The sequence below is a fragment of the Megalobrama amblycephala genome, linkage group LG18 (genome assembly GCF_018812025.1).
Source record: "Megalobrama amblycephala isolate DHTTF-2021 linkage group LG18, ASM1881202v1, whole genome shotgun sequence".
NCBI lineage: Eukaryota > Metazoa > Chordata > Actinopteri > Cypriniformes > Xenocyprididae > Megalobrama > Megalobrama amblycephala.
Window position 1 is genome coordinate 28533870 of NC_063061.1, and position 21072 is coordinate 28554941.

At 37.7% G+C, this 21072-nt stretch overlaps 1 protein-coding gene across 4 annotated transcripts; it reads left to right on the forward strand.

Annotated features, from left to right (window-relative positions):
- Nucleotides 1-419: 419 nt before the first annotated feature.
- Nucleotides 420-19758, forward strand: LOC125252556. Of its 4 annotated transcripts, none has more exons than XM_048165957.1 (15): nt 420-1335; nt 2170-2287; nt 2584-2734; nt 5896-6055; nt 6263-6490; nt 6624-6887; nt 6965-7084; nt 8776-8910; nt 9089-9287; nt 11953-12059; nt 12151-12237; nt 14207-14339; nt 14434-14694; nt 14804-14894; nt 17434-19758. In XM_048165957.1, the coding sequence occupies exons 1-15, from the start codon at nt 1129-1131 to the stop codon at nt 18437-18439; spliced, it is 3267 nt and encodes a 1088-aa protein (XP_048021914.1). In that variant the 5' UTR covers nt 420-1128; the 3' UTR covers nt 18440-19758. The 4 variants fall into 4 exon arrangements, with proteins under 4 accessions (XP_048021914.1, XP_048021913.1, XP_048021916.1 ...); XM_048165956.1 differs by having other exon boundaries at nt 421-1335; nt 6618-6887; XM_048165959.1 differs by lacking the exon at nt 2170-2287 and having other exon boundaries at nt 1213-1335; nt 6618-6887.
- The last annotated feature ends 1314 nt before the right edge of the window (nt 19759-21072 follow it).

Sequence of the window (21072 nt, forward strand, 5' to 3'; positions counted from 1 at the left end):
ACTTTGTGTTGACTGCTTGTTAATCTTTAAACTTGAATGTTTCAAATGTTTTCAGCTCTCATTGCAAGCACACAGATCATAATATCATTCAGAACATGCTTTTATTGAACAGATTGTATTGTAAACACTAAAACGAAAACATAACCTTTGCCATATTCTTGACATCTTGTTAAAGGGACAGTCCACCCAAAATTCTGTCATCATTTACTCACCCTCAAGTACTTCCAAACCTGCATGAATTTCTTTGTTTGCTGAACACAAAGGAATATATTCGAAAGAATGTCAGTCACCAAACAGATCTAGCCCCCATTTACTACCATAAAAGGAAAAATAAATACTATGGTAGTCAATGGGGGGGTGAAATTTATTTAGTTACGGACATTCCTTTAAATATCTTCCTTTGTGTTCAGCAGAACAAAGAAAATCATACAGGTTTGGAAGTACTTGAGGGTGAGTAAATGATGACAGAATTTTCATTTTTGGGTGAACTATCCCTTTAAATTTACAATCTGGATGTTTGGCCTTAAGTTAGTCATTCTATTTTGTCATAATCATGCATTCTAGTGCACAGTAATTCACCAAAATGTAGATGATGTCACACATTTCTTCATCCTCCCTTTTAACACCAAACAGGAAATTCATACACATAGAGTAGTGCATTGTGGATACAAAGTAGGCCTGTTAATGCAAAGTGCTCCTGCTCTTGGCAGGAATTATCCTATTCAGAACATGTTGTCTGTGTCAGTTGAATAGAGGCAGTGAACACTGAATGAAGAGAAACCTTGTAAATAAAACTGTTCTCCATCACATTAGCCCTGCTGCTGCACAACAATGACTATGACTCAAGATTCTAGTCTGCACCAGTGGATATAAAAGATCATTTATGAATGTTTGGAATACTTCCTCATTTAACAAAGATAAAAAAGATATAATTAGTGCAGGACGTGCTGTGATTCTGCTCTAATCTACAGTTTGTTTTGAGTGGTTGAAAAAATAAAGTATGTGCACACACACACACATATACATATATACATATACATATATATATATATATATATATATATACACACACACACACAATGTTTCTTTGACAATAACTGTTTCTATTAGTGGGGATTATAGAGAAGAATGTACTCTTGTGAAGGAAAGGGCTGGGTGGAGGGGTTGCCCTTCCTCCTTCACCATCAGAATTGCACCAGGCAGACCCCAACTCTACTGATGGATAAACTGTTTGTTAAGTTTGTTGCCTCAGGAACGCTCCTTCTGTTTGGAATTGTGTCTATTCTACTCCTAACTGTACCTTTACATGAACTGAGAGAGCCTCCGCAGTACATGGTAAATATTATTACTTGTAATTTCTTGAAAATTAAACATTTAAAACATTTTCTTTCTTTCTTTCTTTCTTATCTCCTTCCTTCCTTCCTTCCTTCCTTAAGCTAACTTGCATGTTTATGCAGTTTATCTTGATTAGAGGGGGGCATTATTTTGGCAAATTATACAAATTAGGAATGTGTTGTTTTGAGCACACACTAATATGCCGTGCTAGTTGTATAATGGGTTTTTTTTTTCCTCTCAAAGTAGTTCTGAATAGTACTTTACCTATGTATATACTTTCACATTCACCCTCAGATAGGAATTCATATATAATCTCTGGGTCATAGGCAGCAACATCAAATCTGAAAGCCAGATCTTGAACCCCAAGTACAAGTCTGAACTTACATTATAACCAGATACAGTGTATTTAGTCAGTTTTGTAGGCATGGGGATGGGGAGATAGCCTTCACATGGTAAACATTGATAAAAGTCATTTTGTTTCTTCCTATTGTGAACCCTGGAACAAATGAAGATGCACACTCAGAACAGTTTGTTATATCAGATTGTTCTGGGAATTGCATCTCCAGGAGTGCGCCGTCATCGGTCACCAGGTACATGTAAACCTCTGGGAACTGTGGGTAAATAAATGTGTGACGGGTCACGGAAACACATTATGTACAAAATCTTATTAGTTATTGTACTGTAAATATGCTGGCTATCTCAAAATATAGTGGCTTCTGTGAAAAAATCACAGTCAGAACATTTGTTATGACAATACATTCTAATCACATTTAAAAAAGCAAAGTGAACATGGATTTTTAAATTTTTTTGGGCTCTTTCTTTCTCCCATTGCAGTATGGGATTGTGCTGGATGCTGGCTCCTCACATACAGCCTTGTACACCTACAGATGGCCAGCGGACAAGTTAAATGGCACAGGCGTGGTCGCCCAGCATAGCGAGTGTCATGTCAAAGGTCAAAGGATTTGCTGAAATTCTTTAAATTTATGGGCAGATTAATGGTGAAAATATTTGCCATACAGATAAATATCTAAATCAAACACAAAAGCACAAATATGCATGTTATGTTTCAAGATATTTTAACAGTTTCAGATGCAAAGACTATCGACAATATATTTTCAGGCATATGAAACTTTTTCACTCTGTGCTCTTATATGTTTCTTTAAGATTTTCTCTATTGTTTAGCTACTATTTAAGTTATTTGTATAATAGTAAATAAATAAATATGTGTCTTGTGTTTCTTTGGTGCAGGAGGAGGAATCTCAGCTTATGCTGGTCAGCGGGGTGCAGCAGGCCGCAGCCTCGAGGCATGCTTGAAGCAAGCCATGCGGGACATTCCCCCAAATAGACATCACCGCACCCCTGTATATCTGGGAGCTACTGCTGGCATGAGACTTCTGGAGTTAGTGTGTTTTTTCTTCTTATGTTGCTACATGATGTTTTGAATGTTTTTATGCATACATAAAAATAAAGTTTTTAAAGACAGTTTCTGGATGTCAAAACTAAAGGTAATGTTGCTGCACTCTAAAAAACACTGGGTTAAAAACAACCCAATTGCTGGGTAAATATAGGACAGAACACATGTTGGATTAATTTTACCCAGCAAATTGGGTTGTTTATTTAACCCAGCATTGGGTTGATTCATTTATAATACTAGCTTATTTTTTCTTCATACATGAATTAATGTTTACGGATTCATTTAAATCCTCTAAACTTTTTTTAAATACTCCACGCAGCCACTGGTTTACATGATAATTCCTTTATTTCCGATCATATTTTATAGTATAGCATATATTTTATATCGTTTTAATACATATTGCCTACATTTAAGCTCATTTAACAAATATTAGAAGTAAAAATTTTTTAGAAGAAATTCAAGAGTAATCGACCAGTCCCTGTTGTCCTGTTTCCACCGTAACGGCGCTGGATCTCGTGCCGAAGATGGCTCGCGTTCGGCGGAGGAACTGCTAACTTCAGACCGCCGCCTGCGTTTCACTCGTAGCCGAAAAATGCTGTGACTGGCTCCATAACCTGTCCATAACAATCAGTGTGCAGGGAACATATTCTGTATCTTTTTGAATAAAATCAAAAAAGTATGAAAGGTATCAGGCATTAAAAGACCGATGCGACACACGTTTAGGTGAGTCACATCGCGGCCCTGTATGTTGCTTTGCATAAAATTAAACGATATACAGAACAATAACGATTTTTTAGATAAAATAAAACGTACACAATCCTGTATTTTACCGAAGACATGCACCAATTTGACGGATCTGTACTGCTCTCTCCTGAAGAGGTCGCAAAAAGCACGCGATAAATAATTTAACCCCTAGGCCTAGGTTATTACGTCTGACCCAGGATCTGGGTAACACAAAATCTACCCAAACACTGGGTTATTACGTCTGACCCAGGATCTGGGTAACACAAAATCTACCCAAACACTGGGTTATTACGTCTGACCCAGGAGCTGGGTAACACAAAAACTACCCAAACACTGGGTTGTTACGTCTGACCCAGGAGCTGGGTAACACAAAAACTACCCAAACACTGGGTTGTTATGTCTGACCCAGCATCTGGGTAACAAAAACTACCCAAACACTGGGTTATTACGTCTGACCCAGCATCTGGGTAACAAAAACTACCCAAACACTGGGTTATTACGTCTGACCCAGGAGCTGGGTAACACAAAAACTACCCAAACACTGGGTTATTATTGTCTGACCCAGGAGCTGGGTAACACAAAAACTACCCAAACACTGGGTTATTATGTCTGACCCAGGAGAAAAACAAAAACAAAAACCACCCAAAAACAAAAACCACCCAAACACTGGGTTGTTACGTCTGACCCAGCATCTGGGTAACACAAAAACTACCCAAACACTGGGTTGTTACGTCTGACCCAGCATCTGGGTAACACAAAAACCACCCAAACACTGTGTTATTATATCTGACCCAGGAGCTGGGTAAAACAAAAACTACCCAAACACTGGGTTGTTATATCTGACTCAGCATCTGCGTAACACAAAAACTACCCAAACACTGAGTTGTTATGTCTGACCCAGGAGCTGGGTAAAACAAAAACTACCCAAACACTGGGTTGTTATGTCTGACCCAGGAGCTGGGTAAAACAAAAACTACCCAAACACTGGGTTGTTATGTCTGACCCAGCATCTGCATAATACAAAAACTACCCAAACACTGGGTTGTTATGTCTGACCCAGGAGCTGGGTAACACAAAAACTACCCAAACACTGGGTTATTATGTCTGACCCAGGAGCTGGGTAACACAAAAACTACCCAAACACTGGGTTATTATGTCTGACCCAGGAGAAAAACAAAAACAAAAACCACCCAAAAACAAAAACCACCCAAACACTGGGTTGTTACGTCTGACCCAGCATCTGGGTAACACAAAAACTACCCAAACACTGGGTTGTTAAGTCTGACCCAGCATCTGGGTAACACAAAAACTACCCAAACACTGGGTTGTTACGTCTGACCCAGCATCTGGGTAACACAAAAACCACCCAAACACTGTGTTATTATATCTGACCCAGGAGCTGGGTAAAACAAAAACTACCCAAACACTGGGTTGTTATATCTGACTCAGCATCTGCGTAACACAAAAACTACCCAAACACTGGGTTGTTATGTCTGACCCAGGAGCTGGGTAAAACAAAAACTACCCAAACACTGGGTTGTTATGTCTGACCCAGGAGCTGGGTAAAACAAAAACTACCCAAACACTGGGTTGTTATGTCTGACCCAGGAGCTGGGTAAAACAAAAACTACCCAAACACTGGGTTGTTATGTCTGACCCAGCATCTGCATAACACAAAAACTACCCAAACACTGGGTTGTTATGTCTGACCCAGGAGCTGGGTAACACAAAAACTACCCAAACACTGGAAAAATAACCCAAAGAAATGACCCAAAAGGCTCAATGCAGGACTTGGGAAGAAAAATAAAAAAAAAATTTAGAATGTGAAATAATGTACATTTTTCAGGAAGATTAATGGTAATATTTTGAGATATTTGAGAGGCTGCTCACTGCAGAACCATGGGTGGAGCGTGAAGTCCACCTTCCTCTCTTGGATGTAATTTGGGTGTAATAGGTGAAGCTAAGGTCAAACCACACCCTAACTCTACTCATAACTCTGTCCCTCCACCCATTAGATCCACAGAGGTGGTGCAGGACTAGGTCAAGCTCAACCCTTGATGTCCAGAGAAATGGATTTCATTTGGCTCTGAAATATTTCAATATAGTTTCAGACACAAAGCTTCAATAAAATGTGAAGGGTAAAATCTGATTTATCTACAATATATATTCTTCCATATAAAACATTTTTCAGATCCATTCTGCCAAGACCAAACATATTAACATTGTCGTATCCATTACCATGTCAAACACTCAGAGAGTTAACATGACAGAAATTTAGTGGCTTAAGTATCCATAAACCTTTGGGGACCAATTTAGACTATGTTTTGGCTGTAAATATTTATATGTAATAATATTTGTGGTCTGCCCGAGTGATTTTTTTCACTGTGTTTTACTTTCTCCAGAATTACCAATCCTGACAGAGCATCTCAGGTTCTTCAAGAAGTCAAACAAAAAATCAAATCCTTTCCATTCAGCTTTCAAGGAGCAGTAATTTTGAGTGGTCAAGAAGAGGGGGTTTACGGTTGGGTCACTGTGAACTACCTCCTGGAAAACTTCATAAAGGTTCTTTGATACTGTTAGAGTATGATCTTTTCTTGTCAGTGAAACAGACCATATGAATTATACTTAAGCTTTGTCACTTCTTTTAATAACAGACTTCTAAATATTAAGTTAGTGTTTTGATTTATAGTATTCTTACTAGTTTCTTAACTACTTGGGCCATCTAGTGGCCATTTTCTGTCTTTGTCTGTTCATTTCTACACTATGTAGTATGGCTATGTGGGCCGGTGGCTTAACCCTGGCAGAAAGACAGTCGGAGCGCTGGATTTAGGTGGGGCGTCCACACAGATCACCTTTGAGACCCCAGAGACAGTTGAAAATGAGAGAAACCATATGACCTTGCGTCTCTATGGGCAAGAGTATTCCCTCTACACACATAGTTACCTGTGTTATGGTAAAGAAGAGGCTCTGCGCATGATCCTGGCCTACCTGGTTACGGTATGATGCATCACAAACCAAATGATACTGCAATATATATAAGTAGACACTATTTTTTGTATTGGTGATAAACAAATTATTTTTGTCCTGTGAGTAAATCAGTGTACATAGTATGTGTTCATTTCAGTCACAGGGTAATACTAGCAAAGTGTACCATCCCTGTTACCCATCTGACTTCACTGACGTCTTCAAGCTGGAGGAAGTGTTTGACTCGCCTTGTGTAGTGTCAAGGAGACCCAAAACTTATGACCCTCATTCATGGATCAGAGTGCAAGGCACCGGGGACTACCAAAGCTGCCTTGGCAACACTTCTGAAATATTTTACTTCCACTTCTGCCCCTTTTCTCAGTGTTCCTTTAATGGAGTTTTCCAGCCCAACATCAGCGGGGGCTTCATGGTGAGGGGCCCAGAAATGCCCACAATGGATCATATGAGTAGCAAGAATAGCATCTTATGCATTTCTCTTTCTTTCAGGCCTTCTCTGCCTATTTCTTCACTCACAGTTATCTCCAGCAAAGTACAGGGATAAAGATCAGCACCTCTGCTCAGCTAGAGGAGGCTACACAGGCTGTGTGCAGTATGACCATAGAAGAGGTATAATTTGTGTGTGTGCATGTGTGTGAGAGTGAGACTAGCACAATTTGCCAATAAATCTTTCAAATCACATGAGCCAATATTTTATTCACAATAGAACATAGATAACATAACAAATGTTTAAACAGAGAAATTTTACACTTTTATCCACTAAAGGTGGATATTTCAAGTTTGATGCCTGCTACAGGTCTCAAAAAAGTTGGCACGGGGGCAACAAATGGCTGAAAAAGCAAGACATTTTGAAAAGATTCAGCTGGGAGAATGCCTAGCAGCTTAATTAAGTTAATTGATATCAGGTCTGTAACATGATTAGCTATAAAAGGGATGTCTTAGAGAGGCATGTAAAGATGGGCAGAGCTGTGAAAGAGAGCGTAAAAAGATTGTGGAATACTTTAAAAACAATGTTCCTCAACGTCAAATTGCAAAGTCTTTGCAAGTCTCATCATCTACAGAGCATAACATCATCAGAGGATTCAGAGAAACTGGAGAAATCTTTGTGCGTAAGGGACCGAGACCTTTATTGGATGCCCGTGGTCTTTGGGCCCTCGGACGACACCATCACTCATTGGCATGATTGTGTCAATGACATTACTAAATGGGCCCAGGAATACTTCCAGAAACCACTGTCAGTAAACACAATCCGCCGTGCCATCTGCAGATGCCAACTAAAGCTCTATCATGCAAAAAGAAAGCCATATGTGAATGTGGTACAGAAGCGCGGTCATGTCCTGTGGGCTAAGGCTCATTTAAAATGGACTGTTTAAAAGTGGAAAAGTGTTCTATGGTCAGACGAGTCCAAATTTGACATTCTTTTTGGAAATCACGGACGTCGTGTCCTCCGGGCTGAAGAGGAGGGAGACCTTCCAGCGTGTAATCAGCGTTCAGTTCAAAAGCCAGCATCTCTGATGGTATGGGGGTAGCTTGCATGTTTTGGAAGGCACTGTAAATGCTGAAAGGTATATAAAGGTTTTAGAGCAACATATGTTCCCCTCCAGACGACGTCTATTTCAGGGAAGGCCTTGTGTATTTCAGCGGGACCATGCAAAACCACATACTGCAGCTATTACAACAGCATGGCTTCGTCGTAGAAGAGTCTGCCTACGGTCCAGATCTTTCACCTATAGAGAAAAATATGTCAAAGACAACCACAAACTTTTCAGCAGCTGGAAACCTATATCAGGCAAGAATGGGACCAAATTTCAACACCAAAACTCCAGAAACTCATTACCTCGATGATCAGACGTCTTCACACTGTTTTGAAAAGAAGAGGAGATGCTACACCATGGCAAACATGCCCCCGTCCCAACTATTTTGAGACCTGTAGCAGGCATCAAATTTGAAATGAGCTATTTTTTTTGCATAAATTGTAAAATTTCTCAGTTTAAACATTTATGCTATCTATATTCTATTGTGAATAAAATATTGGCTCATGTGATTTGAAAGTCTTTTAGTTTTCATTTTATTCAAATTAAAAAAACATCCGGAACATCCAACATTTCCGGAATTCGGGTTGTAGTTTACATTTTTTTTGTTAGTTTGTTAGTTTTAGTATGTTAGAAAGTTCATTTTAGTTTTTATACGACTGGCCAACATATAACTACCATAGTTAAAAAAAGTAGTAGTTCTAGATCATTATTGCACTGCATATCTGAAGTCCTGTAAATCTAATTAATATCTCCTGTTCATTATAGATGACCAGGAAATCCCCCCACTTGAAAAAATACCTGAAGGATTATTGTGCAGTTGCAGTGTATATACAAGTGCTAATGCTTAGGGGTTATAGCTTTGATGAACATTCCTTCCAAAATGTTGCTTTCCAGAAAAAGGTGAGTTCATCAACATGGTGCTCATATACTTGTACGTCACAGAACCAATTTAACTTCTGAATTTGGCAGGATGAACCGTTTTTCCGGTTTGCTGCTGATTAAAGTTAAAAATGTATTAATTATGTGAATGTGCAGTATGCAAAACCACACCACACTTTCAATCTCTACTCTGTTACAGGCAGGTGAGGCCTCTGTGGGCTGGGCTCTGGGTTATATACTCAGTGTAAGCAGCCTTCTACCAGAGGAACCTGCCGGGATCAGAAAGGGCTTGTGTCCTGCGGCATGGATCTGTTTGTTGATTCTCCTAACCGTCCTCCTCACTGCCACCGTCTGTTACATGGCTCTCCTAGTGATCCGGAGGAAAAGGAGGAATGGAGGTGTCGCATAGCACACTGTTATACTGTTATTTTCTGTCTTGTTTTTCTGTTTGGGCAGACTTATCTTAAAATATGCTCCACAAAGAAGACATGTTTACTTGAATAATGCATTCCTGTATACTGTCTGTGATAATATTGCATCTATTTTAACAAAAAAGATGTTTGTTTGTATTGCCACTGACAAATAGTTACTGAAAGATATGATTGATGTGCTGCATCAAACCATATGAAAGTTATACGAAATTAAATTCATGAGACAAGACATTAATAATACTAAGTGCTATAATATATAAACATGATAATCCTTCTTTACTATGGTATACACCATTTGAACACTGTATTATGATACCATCACAGTTTTGTAAGTAACATTGTTACTATTTTAACAGATTTCACTTGATTTCTTAATCTTATGTGATACACTAATTAACTTTATTGAAGGAATTATATATGTCTTTTCTGTCTCTCTAGTGTCTTCAGTGATCCATAACTGTAGTTATCTATTTTTGCCCAGTTCATATTTTTCTTCAGTTAATGTACAATAAGAAATTCATGGCACTTTACCTATTTCTCAGACTGAAGGAATAAATCATAATGTTAATAATTCACCAAGCTGAATTCATTTCAGAGGCAGGTTACTGATTTTACTTTATTATGATTTTACAACTAAAAAAACTATTCTTATTCCATTGTAATGTTTTAATATAATTGCATAGTTTCTTCCTAGAACATAGTGCATCATTATATATTTTAATAACACACAGATTCGCTTGAATTATAAGTATTTAATCTTCAATAACATAAAACACCAGATGGTGGCAGTAAGCATCTGCTCAATTCAGTGGCTTCCTGGCACGTAAAGAAACGTGATCCTACTGCGCATGCGTTCACCACCTCCCTTCATATCTTAGACATTGCCATGTAGGGCTCTGGCATTTTAGCTAAAACTGCTTCAGTTTTGATTTATTTCCAGGTTTAAAGAAATGTCCGAGCTTAAAGCTAGTGTATCGTGTTCTCCGCAGTGTGCGGAAACAGACAATATCAAAAATACAGACGATATCAATCCAGAAACAGTACAAAACACTAACACCAATATTTCTCAGGTTGAAGAAGGTGAGTCTATCAGTTGAAACCCTTCAAAAACTTCAAAAATGCAGTCATATGGAGTTTATTTGCATCGAATGTTTGTGTTTGAGTTGTTTGAGATGGATTCATGGGTGGTAATAAAGCTTAGCGAGCCAACAAGCTAGGCTAAGCTAAATATTAGTACCCATTATTCACCTTAAACAACCACCACAAAAATCCCTTTTTTATACAAGTCTTGTGTGTTTAAGTCGATTATCGGCTGAAAATACACGATAAGACATAAAACGTGGGTTGAATGAATCAGAAAAACATCGTGTAGATCGATTAATTCGACGATTAAACAATCTAGCCAGGCAGCTAATGTTATTATTATTATTTTTTATTTTTTTGCCTATAATTATTATTCTGGAAAATGGTTTTGAAAAACAGTTCGTTTGTGCAAATTTAAACGTTTTAGTTAGTTTTCAGTAGTTCCATTTTTAACTAATGTCATTATGTTTAATAAAAAAATCTAGTATCACATATAGAGCAATGTATATTTTCTGTTAGACAGTAGTATAAACATTAATCAAAATTTATTTTTTTTTAAATGCAATTTTAGTATCCACAATCTTGTAACATATTTGTGACTAAATTGTTTGAACTGAGAGTACAATGACACATTCAGGAACAAACAGCCTATCTGAGTGAATTGAATCACCATTTTATGCAAATAATGGACGTGGAATTCATGTAAGTTTGATGTATTTTACAGTAACATGAACATCACTCTTTTATTTAGAGATATGTACATTACAGCAGTACATTCATTAAAACAATGGCAAAAGAAGCCACTGCATGCACAAATTGTTTCTTTAGGGGTGCACAATTATCATTTATGGGACGTTTTTAAATATCAGTTTCAGTAATTTAGTTCTTACTTTATAATCTTGTGTCTAGATTCAGTTGTAACATTTAAAGCTATTGGACCTTAACTGTGTTTTATATATATATATATATAAAATAGAACATTTTAAAATTGGTCATTAATCAGTCAAGCATAGCATGAAAATCGATGCATCCTTAATTCTGAAAAAATATGTTAAAATAGTCTTAGACCACAAGAGCCTGATACACTATTACTGGTAGATATTGCTCGCACAAATTGGCCTCATTCATGAAATATGAGCAGAACGAATTCCTCTGTAAATCGTCTGTAAAACCATTCTTGTCATATTTAGATCGGTTCCAACGATTTATGTAAGAATGAATTCATGAACAAAATTCATTCTGCTCATGCTCATCATTTGTTAAATTACAATTTAGCCAGTTATACTGATATTTCTAAGAGATACAATACAGTACTCTCTATTTTTTTGTGGCTAGTGTTACTGAATGTCTCACTTTGTATTTAAAATCTATTTCTAATCATAAATGTCATGCTCTATGAAAATCTGATTTGCTAATGGGATCCTGTCTACACAAATCACGTCATTCATGCTACCCTGCACAAAATTATGTTGAGATTATTTCAGACCTTAAAGCAACCGTGTTTAAATGTGTACATTATTTACACATTTACTGTCTGGTTTTCCTGCAGGGTCTCAGAATGACAGTGATCTTCTCAAAGGCTTGTTGATGGATAACTTCTGTCATGTGTGTGAAGCAACCCTGATTCACGAGTCCCAGAAAATTTCTCATTATGAGGTTTGTGAAATCAAGTTTTTCTGTTTCAAGTTTCTCTGTTTCAAATTCAGGGCTGCTGTCATATTTCTAACACTGCTTTCTATGCTACCAGGGGAAAAAGCATGCACAAAGGGTCAGGATGTACCTGAACAACAAAGCTAAAATGATAAAGCCGAGCCAAGAATGTGGAGGCCTATTGGTATGTAACAGATCATACAGAATATTAGGGCTGGGACAATAAATCAATGCATCATGAATCCAGAAATGATTCTGGATCAATTCTGAGATTTTCTGAATGTATCAGGATTCTCTCTCGAATCGATTCTGAGCTTAGTTTTTAACAGCAGATGGCACTGCGTGCTTTAGAAACAGCTGTACTCTTCCAATTCCTTACACCACTTGAACCTAAAATAATCATTCAGAAAGTTTGAAATGGTTGAATCGAATTACAAGGATGTTTGCAGTGGGCTGTTTACATCATAGAAACATTCTGAGGTTCAAACACATTCTCAGACTCAGTCGAATGCACGAGCGCTCTTCATCCTGAGCATTTGAGCATGCGGTTAAAAATTAGCCTAGAGCGCCATCTGCTGTTAAAAACTAAGCTCAGTATCAGTTTGAGAGAGAATCGCAATCTCAATTGATTTAGTGTCCCAGAATATGCATGTATTACTTTTAAAGGTTTTTAAAGATTAGTTTACTTCGGAATTCAAATTTCCTGATAATTTACTCACCCCCATGTCATCCAAGAGGTTTATGTCTTTCTTTCTTCAGTCGAAAAGAAATTAAGATTTTTGATGAAAACATTCCAGGATTTTTCTCCATATAGTGGACTTCACTGGGGACCAATGGATTGAAGGTCCAAATTGCAGTTTCAGTGCATCTTTAAAGGGCTCTACATGATCCCAGCCAAGGAATAAGGGTCTTGTCTAGTGAAACAATCAGTCATTTTCTAAAAAAAATAATAATTATATACTTTTTAACCACAAATGCTCATCTTGCACTGCTCTGCGATGCACCATGCCTTACATAATTGCGTTAGAAAGTTAGAAAAACTCCATCTCATTTTCTTCTCCAACTTCAAAATCCGACATTATTGTTTTACCCTTTTTACCATTGTTGTTTTTGTAAAGGTTTGACTTAATCTTTGCACGTTCGCATTGTAAACACTGGATCGGTACTTCCGCCTATGTCATGCATGACCTTTCCAACATGATTACGTAATATGTGGCGCATCGCAGAGCAGTAAAATATGAGCATTTGTGGTTGAAAAGTATATAATTATTATTATTTATTTATTTTTATTTATTACTGATCGTTTCACTAGATAAGACCCTTATTCCTCGTCTGGGATCATGTAGAGTCCTTTGAAGCTGCACTGAAACTTAAAGTTGGACCTTCAACCCATTGGTAACTGTTGAAGTCCACTATATGGAGAAAAATCCTGGAATGTTTTCCACAGAAACCTTAATTTCTTTTCAACTGAAGAAAGAAAGACTTAAACATCTTGAATGACATGAGGGTGAATACATTTTTAGGAAATTTTAATTCTGAAGTGAATTTTTAAGCAGAGGCGGGGGTCTCGAGTCACATGACTTGAATCTGACTCAAGTCGCAAATTGAATGACTAAATAAAGAAAATGACTTGATTTTGACTTGAAGACAAAAACTCGAGACTTTACTTGAACTGTATGACTAGAGAATGACTTTATAAAGTAATTACATTATTTTTATATATATCATCGTAACATCAATTGATGAACAAACGGAACCACCGACACCAGTTATGAGAGTCTGTGCGATTGTGTGACGCTGCACGAGCACAGAAAAAAATACAGCTCGGTAAGTACAGAGGGTAAAAGAAAATCTCCCAAGATTGTTTCTTTTGGATATAAACACTTTGAAATTGACCACATTTATAAATGGAGATTTGTTGTGTGCATAATAATTGGCAAAGGATATCGGATATGACCTATATATCCTCAAACTTCATTCACCACTTCAAAAAGGAAAGCTATGTAAGCTAACCTGTTTGTTATAGTTAAATCTGAGAGAATAATAGTCAAAACAGCATGTTTCTCTATACAAAAGTATGTTTATTAGAATTATGCCAGTTGTAACTTAAGGCTGACAATAGATTATTCATTTTGTGTTCGTTTTTGTTACAGAGAGGTCTGTCTGCAGAAAAGTTCTGCGAGCTATGCAGCATGGTGTTCAGCTCTCCCACTGTGGCCAAGTCGCACTACGAGGGCAAAGTTCATGCCAAGAACATGAGAAAAACCAATCCTCCACCACCTGGAGGTAAGTAAAATCAAACTGGGATCTGTTGAATTTGGCTCTTCACCATTGTGAGCAAAACCTCTCATAAACGCCTTTTAAATTATTCTACTTTCAGCGCCCGTCGTAGAATCCACATCTCCTGTTGCCCTCCCATCAGTGAATACTGTGCAAAATCCAATCAGTCAGGAGCAGAGCGACACTTCTGGTTTGGTCGATCAAGAGGTTGACCTCAATGATCCCAACAAGTACTGTGCTCTGTGCAGCGCTTCCTTCAACAACCCTCTGGTTGCTCAGCAGCACTACAGCGGCCGGAAACATCAGCGGAACCAGTCCCGACTTGAAATGCTGGACCAGATGGGGGAACAGTCAGAACATGGTATGCATTAAAATACATCTACATCAACCAAATTAATTAATATTAAAATTAATAAATGTTAAACCCTATTTCTTGTACTATTTTGTTTTCCTCTCACTACACACTACAGTGAGCTCCCTGACTTGTCCGATTTGCTGTCTGACGCTCAGCTCAATAGAGATGTACCAGGCACACATGCAGGGTAACAAACACTTCGTCAAGTGAGTGACATTACTCTTATTAGTTATTTCATCTTATGCCTTATTGTGTCAGTACTACTAGGGTTTGTACCTTGTTTAAGGAGACTGAGGCCACATCCACACGAAGCCAGTGCTTTCCCTAATCTTTTTTTTCTTCCTCGCTCTAAAAAAAAAAATTCCATAAATACTGCATCATCTCAAGAAATATCTGCTTACACACGTAACCACTGAAACCAGCTCAAAACGATGAAGTATACATGCCAGACCAGTATGTGGCACTGTAATTCTGCCACAGAGATACACTAAAAACGTAGAAACGTAGAATAATCTTGTGCGCTGTATACAAACTTTAGTAAAGCTTAGTAATAAAGCTTTATTTTAATAAAGTTAGTTGGCCCAGTAGCTTCTGCAGCACGAACACAAGCATGTAGTTCGCTATTGTTGTTGCTGTTACGTGACGTAGCGATGTCTGATTAGAGTCGAGACGTGGGGTGATGACATCATCGTTTCACAAAATATATGGATTGGCTGTACACACGAAAATAGCCGTTTCAGGCTCCCAAAATGCCGGATCCGTCTGGACGAAACAGCGATGCGATACAAAATTTTTACGTATACAGCTAAATGTGTCTCTGTGTGGACGGGGCTCTGAACCTTAGTTTTCATTAGCGATAGGTCGATATATCGGCCAGGCTGATTAGTCAGCCAATATTTTACATTTTTGAATGCTTCATGAATGAACTTCCAAGTGAATACTGTCTGCTTTCAAATATTTTAAAGTAAAAATGAAATCAGAATTGATCTAACTTACTCTCTAAATACACCTTCATAGTAGGGCTGGGCGATAAACAATATCATATCAAGATTGCAGTAAAATTTGCATCGATGACGACGATAAGCTCTGGATATTTTTTACTGAATATGGAACAGCCTATCTCACAGCAGAAATAAACAACAGCCAGTCAGTGTATGTTGCTAATAAGTGATTTCTGCGTTTCTCTGTGTGAATGAGTGCTGTAGATTCGTCTGATACATATTCGCTCACCATGTTTTCAGCGTCTGCTGTCTCAATATATGACGGCATGAACACATGCCTGTTGAACACAGAACACAGTTCTGTTGTTCAGCATCTTATTTATTTGACAAAAGATAAAAATGCAATGTTTTTTTGTTGTAAATTAATTGTTATATTTTCATTTGATTACATTTTAAAAGCTTGATTAAATTGTTAAAGGGTTAGTTCACCCAAAAATGAAAATTCTGTCATTTATTACTCACCCTCATGCCGTTCCACATCCGTAAGACCTTCGTTAATCTTCAGAACACAAATTAAGATATTTTAGTTGAAATCCGATAGCTCCGTGAGGCCTCCATAGGGAGCAATGACATTTCCTCTCTCAAGATCCATAAAGTTACTAAAAACATATTTAAATCAGTTCATGTGAGTACAGTGGCTCAATATTAATATTATAAAGCTACAAGAATATTTTTGGTGCACCAAAAAAACAAAATAACGACTTATTTAGTGATGGCCGATTTCAAAACACTGCTTCGGAAAGATTCGGAGCACAAATGAATCAGTGTATCGAATCTGCTGTTCAGAGTGCCAAAGTCACGTGATTTCAGCCGTTTGAAGTTTGACACGTGATTTGAATCATGATTCGACACACTGATTCATTTATGCTCCGATGCTCCCTGAAGCAGCGTTTTGAAATCACCCATCACTAAATAAGTCGTTAGTTTGTTTTTTTGCCGCACCAAAAATATTCTCGATGCTTTATAATATTAATATTGAACCACTGCACTCACATGAACTGATTTCAATATGTTTTTAGTACCTTTATGGATCTTGAGAGAGGAAGTGTCCATTGCTCCCTATGGAGGCCTCACGGAGCCATCGGATTTCAAATAAAATATCTTAATTTGTGTTCTGAAGATTAACGAAGGTCTTACGGGTGTGGAACGGAATGAGGGTGAGTAATAAATGACAGAATTTTCATTTTTGGGTGAACTAACCCTTTAAAGTTTATATACATTTGTATTAAATCATAAGACACAGAATCCTAAAAAAACACAGAATATAGGGAAAAATAAATTTAAAAATAGCTATTCTGTGGGGTTAAATTGTGAACAAACAATTTTACATGTTTACATTCATTTTCAATGTCTAACAAATATGTGGAAAGCATTTCCTTCACCATTAATGATAAATGAATATTGTGTTAAATATCAATATCATATGATGTGGAAAAAGATATTGTGATAATATTTTTGGCCATATCACCCAGCCTTACTTCATATATAGAAATGTAAAAACGTAAGGTTATTGAAATAAAATGTGTTGCAAATGGACGAATTCACTTTTGACTTTAAGAAAATGTAAGTTAATTTTCTTTCAAATGTTCATACATATTGCTATTACTTCTGCATTTTACTTATTTGCGTACACTATTGGCAAACCCATATTGGTTGATTGATAGTTTAATCTTAATCTGCTTGTTATCAGCCATCTGAATCAGTGAAATTGACTTCATTCTTTTTCATTCTTCCCGGTACTTAGAGAGAAGAAAGTTATTGAGCTGTGCAAATCTCAGAAGAAAGTGTATGACTCCTTCCAGGATGAGCTGGCTGACTACATCCAGGTGCAGAAGGCCCGGGGACTGGAGCCCAAAGCAGGGCTGGGCACTGTGGGACAAGCAAGCAAGGTTCTGGATGAGAGTGCAACAGAAGGTCCACTGACAGCAGAAGAGATTCCTCATCCTGTCCAGTTGATGCCCCATCCTGGCCAGTTGATGCCACGTTTTCCGCCTCCTGGTTTCACTCCACCTCACTGGCACCCACAATTCCAGTCTCAGGTCACTAAGTTTGGCTTCGGGGTGACTGGTCCTGTCCCACCCTATCAGCCGGGATATATACCACATTCCCGTCCTCCATTCATACCTGGTCAACTATATAAAAAGGGGAGGAGCCCTGAGTCATTTAGCTCCTCCTCATTCTCAGGCTCCTCCTCCTACACTAGCAGCAGTAGTGACAGCAGCAGCAGTTACGACAGCAGAGAGAGGAGGAGACGGAAGAGAAAGATGAGAAAGCATGGAAAGAGCAAAAGAGATCAGGAGGATGGGTCTGATATGGAAAAGAGAGGAAGGGAAGGAGTGGCGGAACGAGGGGAAAGGAAAAAGAGGCGGAAGGGAGACAGGAGAGGAAGTGTAGAAGGAGAAGATGATAGAAATAAGAAATGGAAGGAGAGAAGAAAAAGAGACAGAAGCTCTAGTGAAGACGAGGAAAGCAGAAGTAAAAGGAGACAAAGCAAGAAAAGCAGGAGGCACAGGGATGGACATCATGACAAGAGACGAAAAGAGGAGCTCTTGGAGAAACAAGAGGTTGAAGTGCAAAATGAGGAAGCACATGGAAGGATGGAGGAACATGGGGAGGAAAGGACAGAAACAAAAGATGGCAAACAAAAACACAAAAAAGAGAAGAAAAAAGGAAAAGAGAAGATTAATCAAGAAGACAACAGGACAGAGGAGGAAAGGCTCTGGGATGAGACAATTCTTGGTGTTTTTTAAAGACTTTTCGTTGATGGTTTGTCAGTATTGTTAATTAATAAAACTGCACGGGACCTCAGAAGAGCACTGAAATCTCCTGGACCCATCTCACTTTTTATGCTCTCTGAAGAACTCTAAAGGCCTTTTTTTCCCCATACAGAAACTCTCAATTCCTTTTTAAAGGATCAAAAAATGAAAATTTTGTCATCATTTACTCAACCTCATTTCATTTTAAACCCAAATTACTTTATTTTTTCATTGGAACACAAAAGTAGATGTTTTGAAGAATGTTCATGCTACATTTTGCCAGTGCAATGGAATGGAAGCTGTCAGTCTCCAAACATATGTAGTCAATACAACTTGCACACTATATTCTGAGTTTTTGTGAAGTACAGAGAAAAATTTGTTGATATTCACTGAAAATATTGAAAATTATTCCACATATTTAAGAGTTCTGCAGCATTAATCCACTTTCACAGTGTGGAAAAGAGCAGTGTGAACATTATCTCCTTTTGTGTTCCACAGAATAAAGGAAGTCATACAAGTTTGGAATGACATGAGGGTGAGAAAACGGTGTGAAAATGGTCATTCTAGGATGAACTATTCCTTTGAATGCTCAGGACTACAGAGTATATAGGATGTCTCTAGAGCTGCACTTCTCTCTTGGAGAAATCAGTAAAAATTTTATACCTTGTGGTGTAATGCAAAAACACACTACATGAGCCATCCACCCATGTATCCTTCAACTTGCTTCATGCTTTTCATCAAATAAATCCCTCTCACTGTTTATATCAGCATAGATTTAGTATTTATTGTTGAGTGTTTTCTAAAAATCTCATACATGAACCTTTTCGTATGTTCATGACTTAATAGAAGCATTTCCACTTTTAGCCTCAAGGGGGTGCTGATTGCCTCCATGTACACTGTATCTGGATCAGCCTTGAAATGCCTTTCAGACTCCGACTCTCAAGAAAGATGTCAATAATGAACGTCGAGAGTAAAATGAAGAGTTTGTCTGAATAGAGGTCAGATTTGCATATCTTAAACGTTTCCCTGTATCAGAAGAGCTGCAATCCTTTGTTTTGTTGCATTTCTGTGTGTGCGAAACAGTAATGTAACATCAGCCTCATTTGATGCAGCAGTAGCATACAGGAATATTTTTTGTTTGCAGGTCTAACAGGTGCAGGAGTTGAATGAGGACACGACTGCTACTCTGTTGACCTCTTTCTTGCATAGAGCTGCATTTCCCTTTTTGAGACTTCAGACAAATATAACAATCAAGAAAAGTGGTTGTGCTGCATATCTGATATCCAATGGCTCCATTAAACAATTCTCAGCAATTCTTGGTTTTAGAGAACTTTCTTACTTTTTTAGGGAACATTTTGAATGTGTTTCAGAGGAAATGATACTTGGAAAATACATTAGCAAACGCTCATGTCGTTCCAATCGTAGGTTGGGATCTGGGCTGGTAAACTCCAATATGACAATAAAAAAGCATCATAAAATACAGTCAATTTGAATATGCATAAGCACAAATGATATTTAATAAAGTTAGATTGATTTTTGAAGGATCATGTGACACTAAAGACTGGAGTAATGATGCTGAAAATTCAGGAATAAATTACACTTTAAAATATATTAAAACAGAAAACAGTTATTTTAAATTGCATATACACTGTAAACCCGAAAAAAAAAATTAAATCAGTTACATCAAATATTTTGAGTTAAGTAATTCAAAGTTCAAGTAAGCAAAACTGGCATATTTCAATTTTGGATTCATACATTTTAATTGCTCTTAACTTAATTTTTTTTAAGTAAGTTGTTTCATATATTAAAAGTATATCAAAAGTATAAGAAAAGTCTGCGAGCCGGGACTCAAACTCTGGTTGCCCGAAACAAAATGACGCTCTATGTCAGTGCGCTGCCCACGAGGCTACCAGCGCCAACATCTTAAATTATATTTTAAGTAGTAGAGATGTATATAGCTATAAGTAGCTAATTCAGCAAATGTTAATTGGTCACACAATGCTTTGATAACAGTAGCATAGCAATTGCTGAAAGAGTACGGAAATATAGACTATTTCTGAAATACCTGTTCTCAATCTAAGCCCATGCTCCACTTGTCACCCCCCCCCCCACCCCCCACTATTAAACACTACTAAATCCTCCATTTAACATTAATCTCGCATAAAAATATATTATAAAACACTTAAAGCAGAACTAAGCAAGATTCGCGAAGCTCCCCCTACAGTTTCCTTCAGTGAATGACACTGTCATAAATACTCCAAGCGCAGCTCTGGACTACAACGACTACAACGCTCACCAGCGCAGTAGTTTTGCAAATACAGTACAAGAAAGAGGAGGTGGGTAATTTGCAAATACAGTACACTCGATGGAGGTGGGTAATTTTCGAAATTGTCTTATAAAGACATAATATATACATTGTTTTTGAATTACCGTAAAGCATTTTGTCACTCTTGCGTGAACGTGAACATGAGGCGAGATTGTTTCGGGTCGGTGCAGCTCAAGTTGCAAGTGCTGTATTCTGGCGTAGACGTGCCAGAAGGGGTTAGTGCTCGCCTCAAACACACCACAAGTCAATTAACCATCGTAAGGACTTAGTAACTTTTTTTACCTTCATAAATAGTTTTCTT

What these genes read in the sequence shown, in the direction of transcription:
- LOC125252556 (XM_048165956.1), top strand. Translation starts at nt 1,129, where the DNA reads ATGTACTCTTGTGAAGGAAAGGGCTGGGTGGAGGGGTTGCCCTTCCTC. An exon ending in TCCTGGAAAACTTCATAAAG is followed by an intron (nt 6,056 to 6,262) that starts GTTCTTTGATAC and finishes TACACTATGTAG; the next exon opens with TATGGCTATGTGGGCCGGTG. An exon ending in TCCTGGCCTACCTGGTTACG is followed by an intron (nt 6,491 to 6,617) that starts GTATGATGCATC and finishes TGTTCATTTCAG; the next exon opens with TCACAGGGTAATACTAGCAA.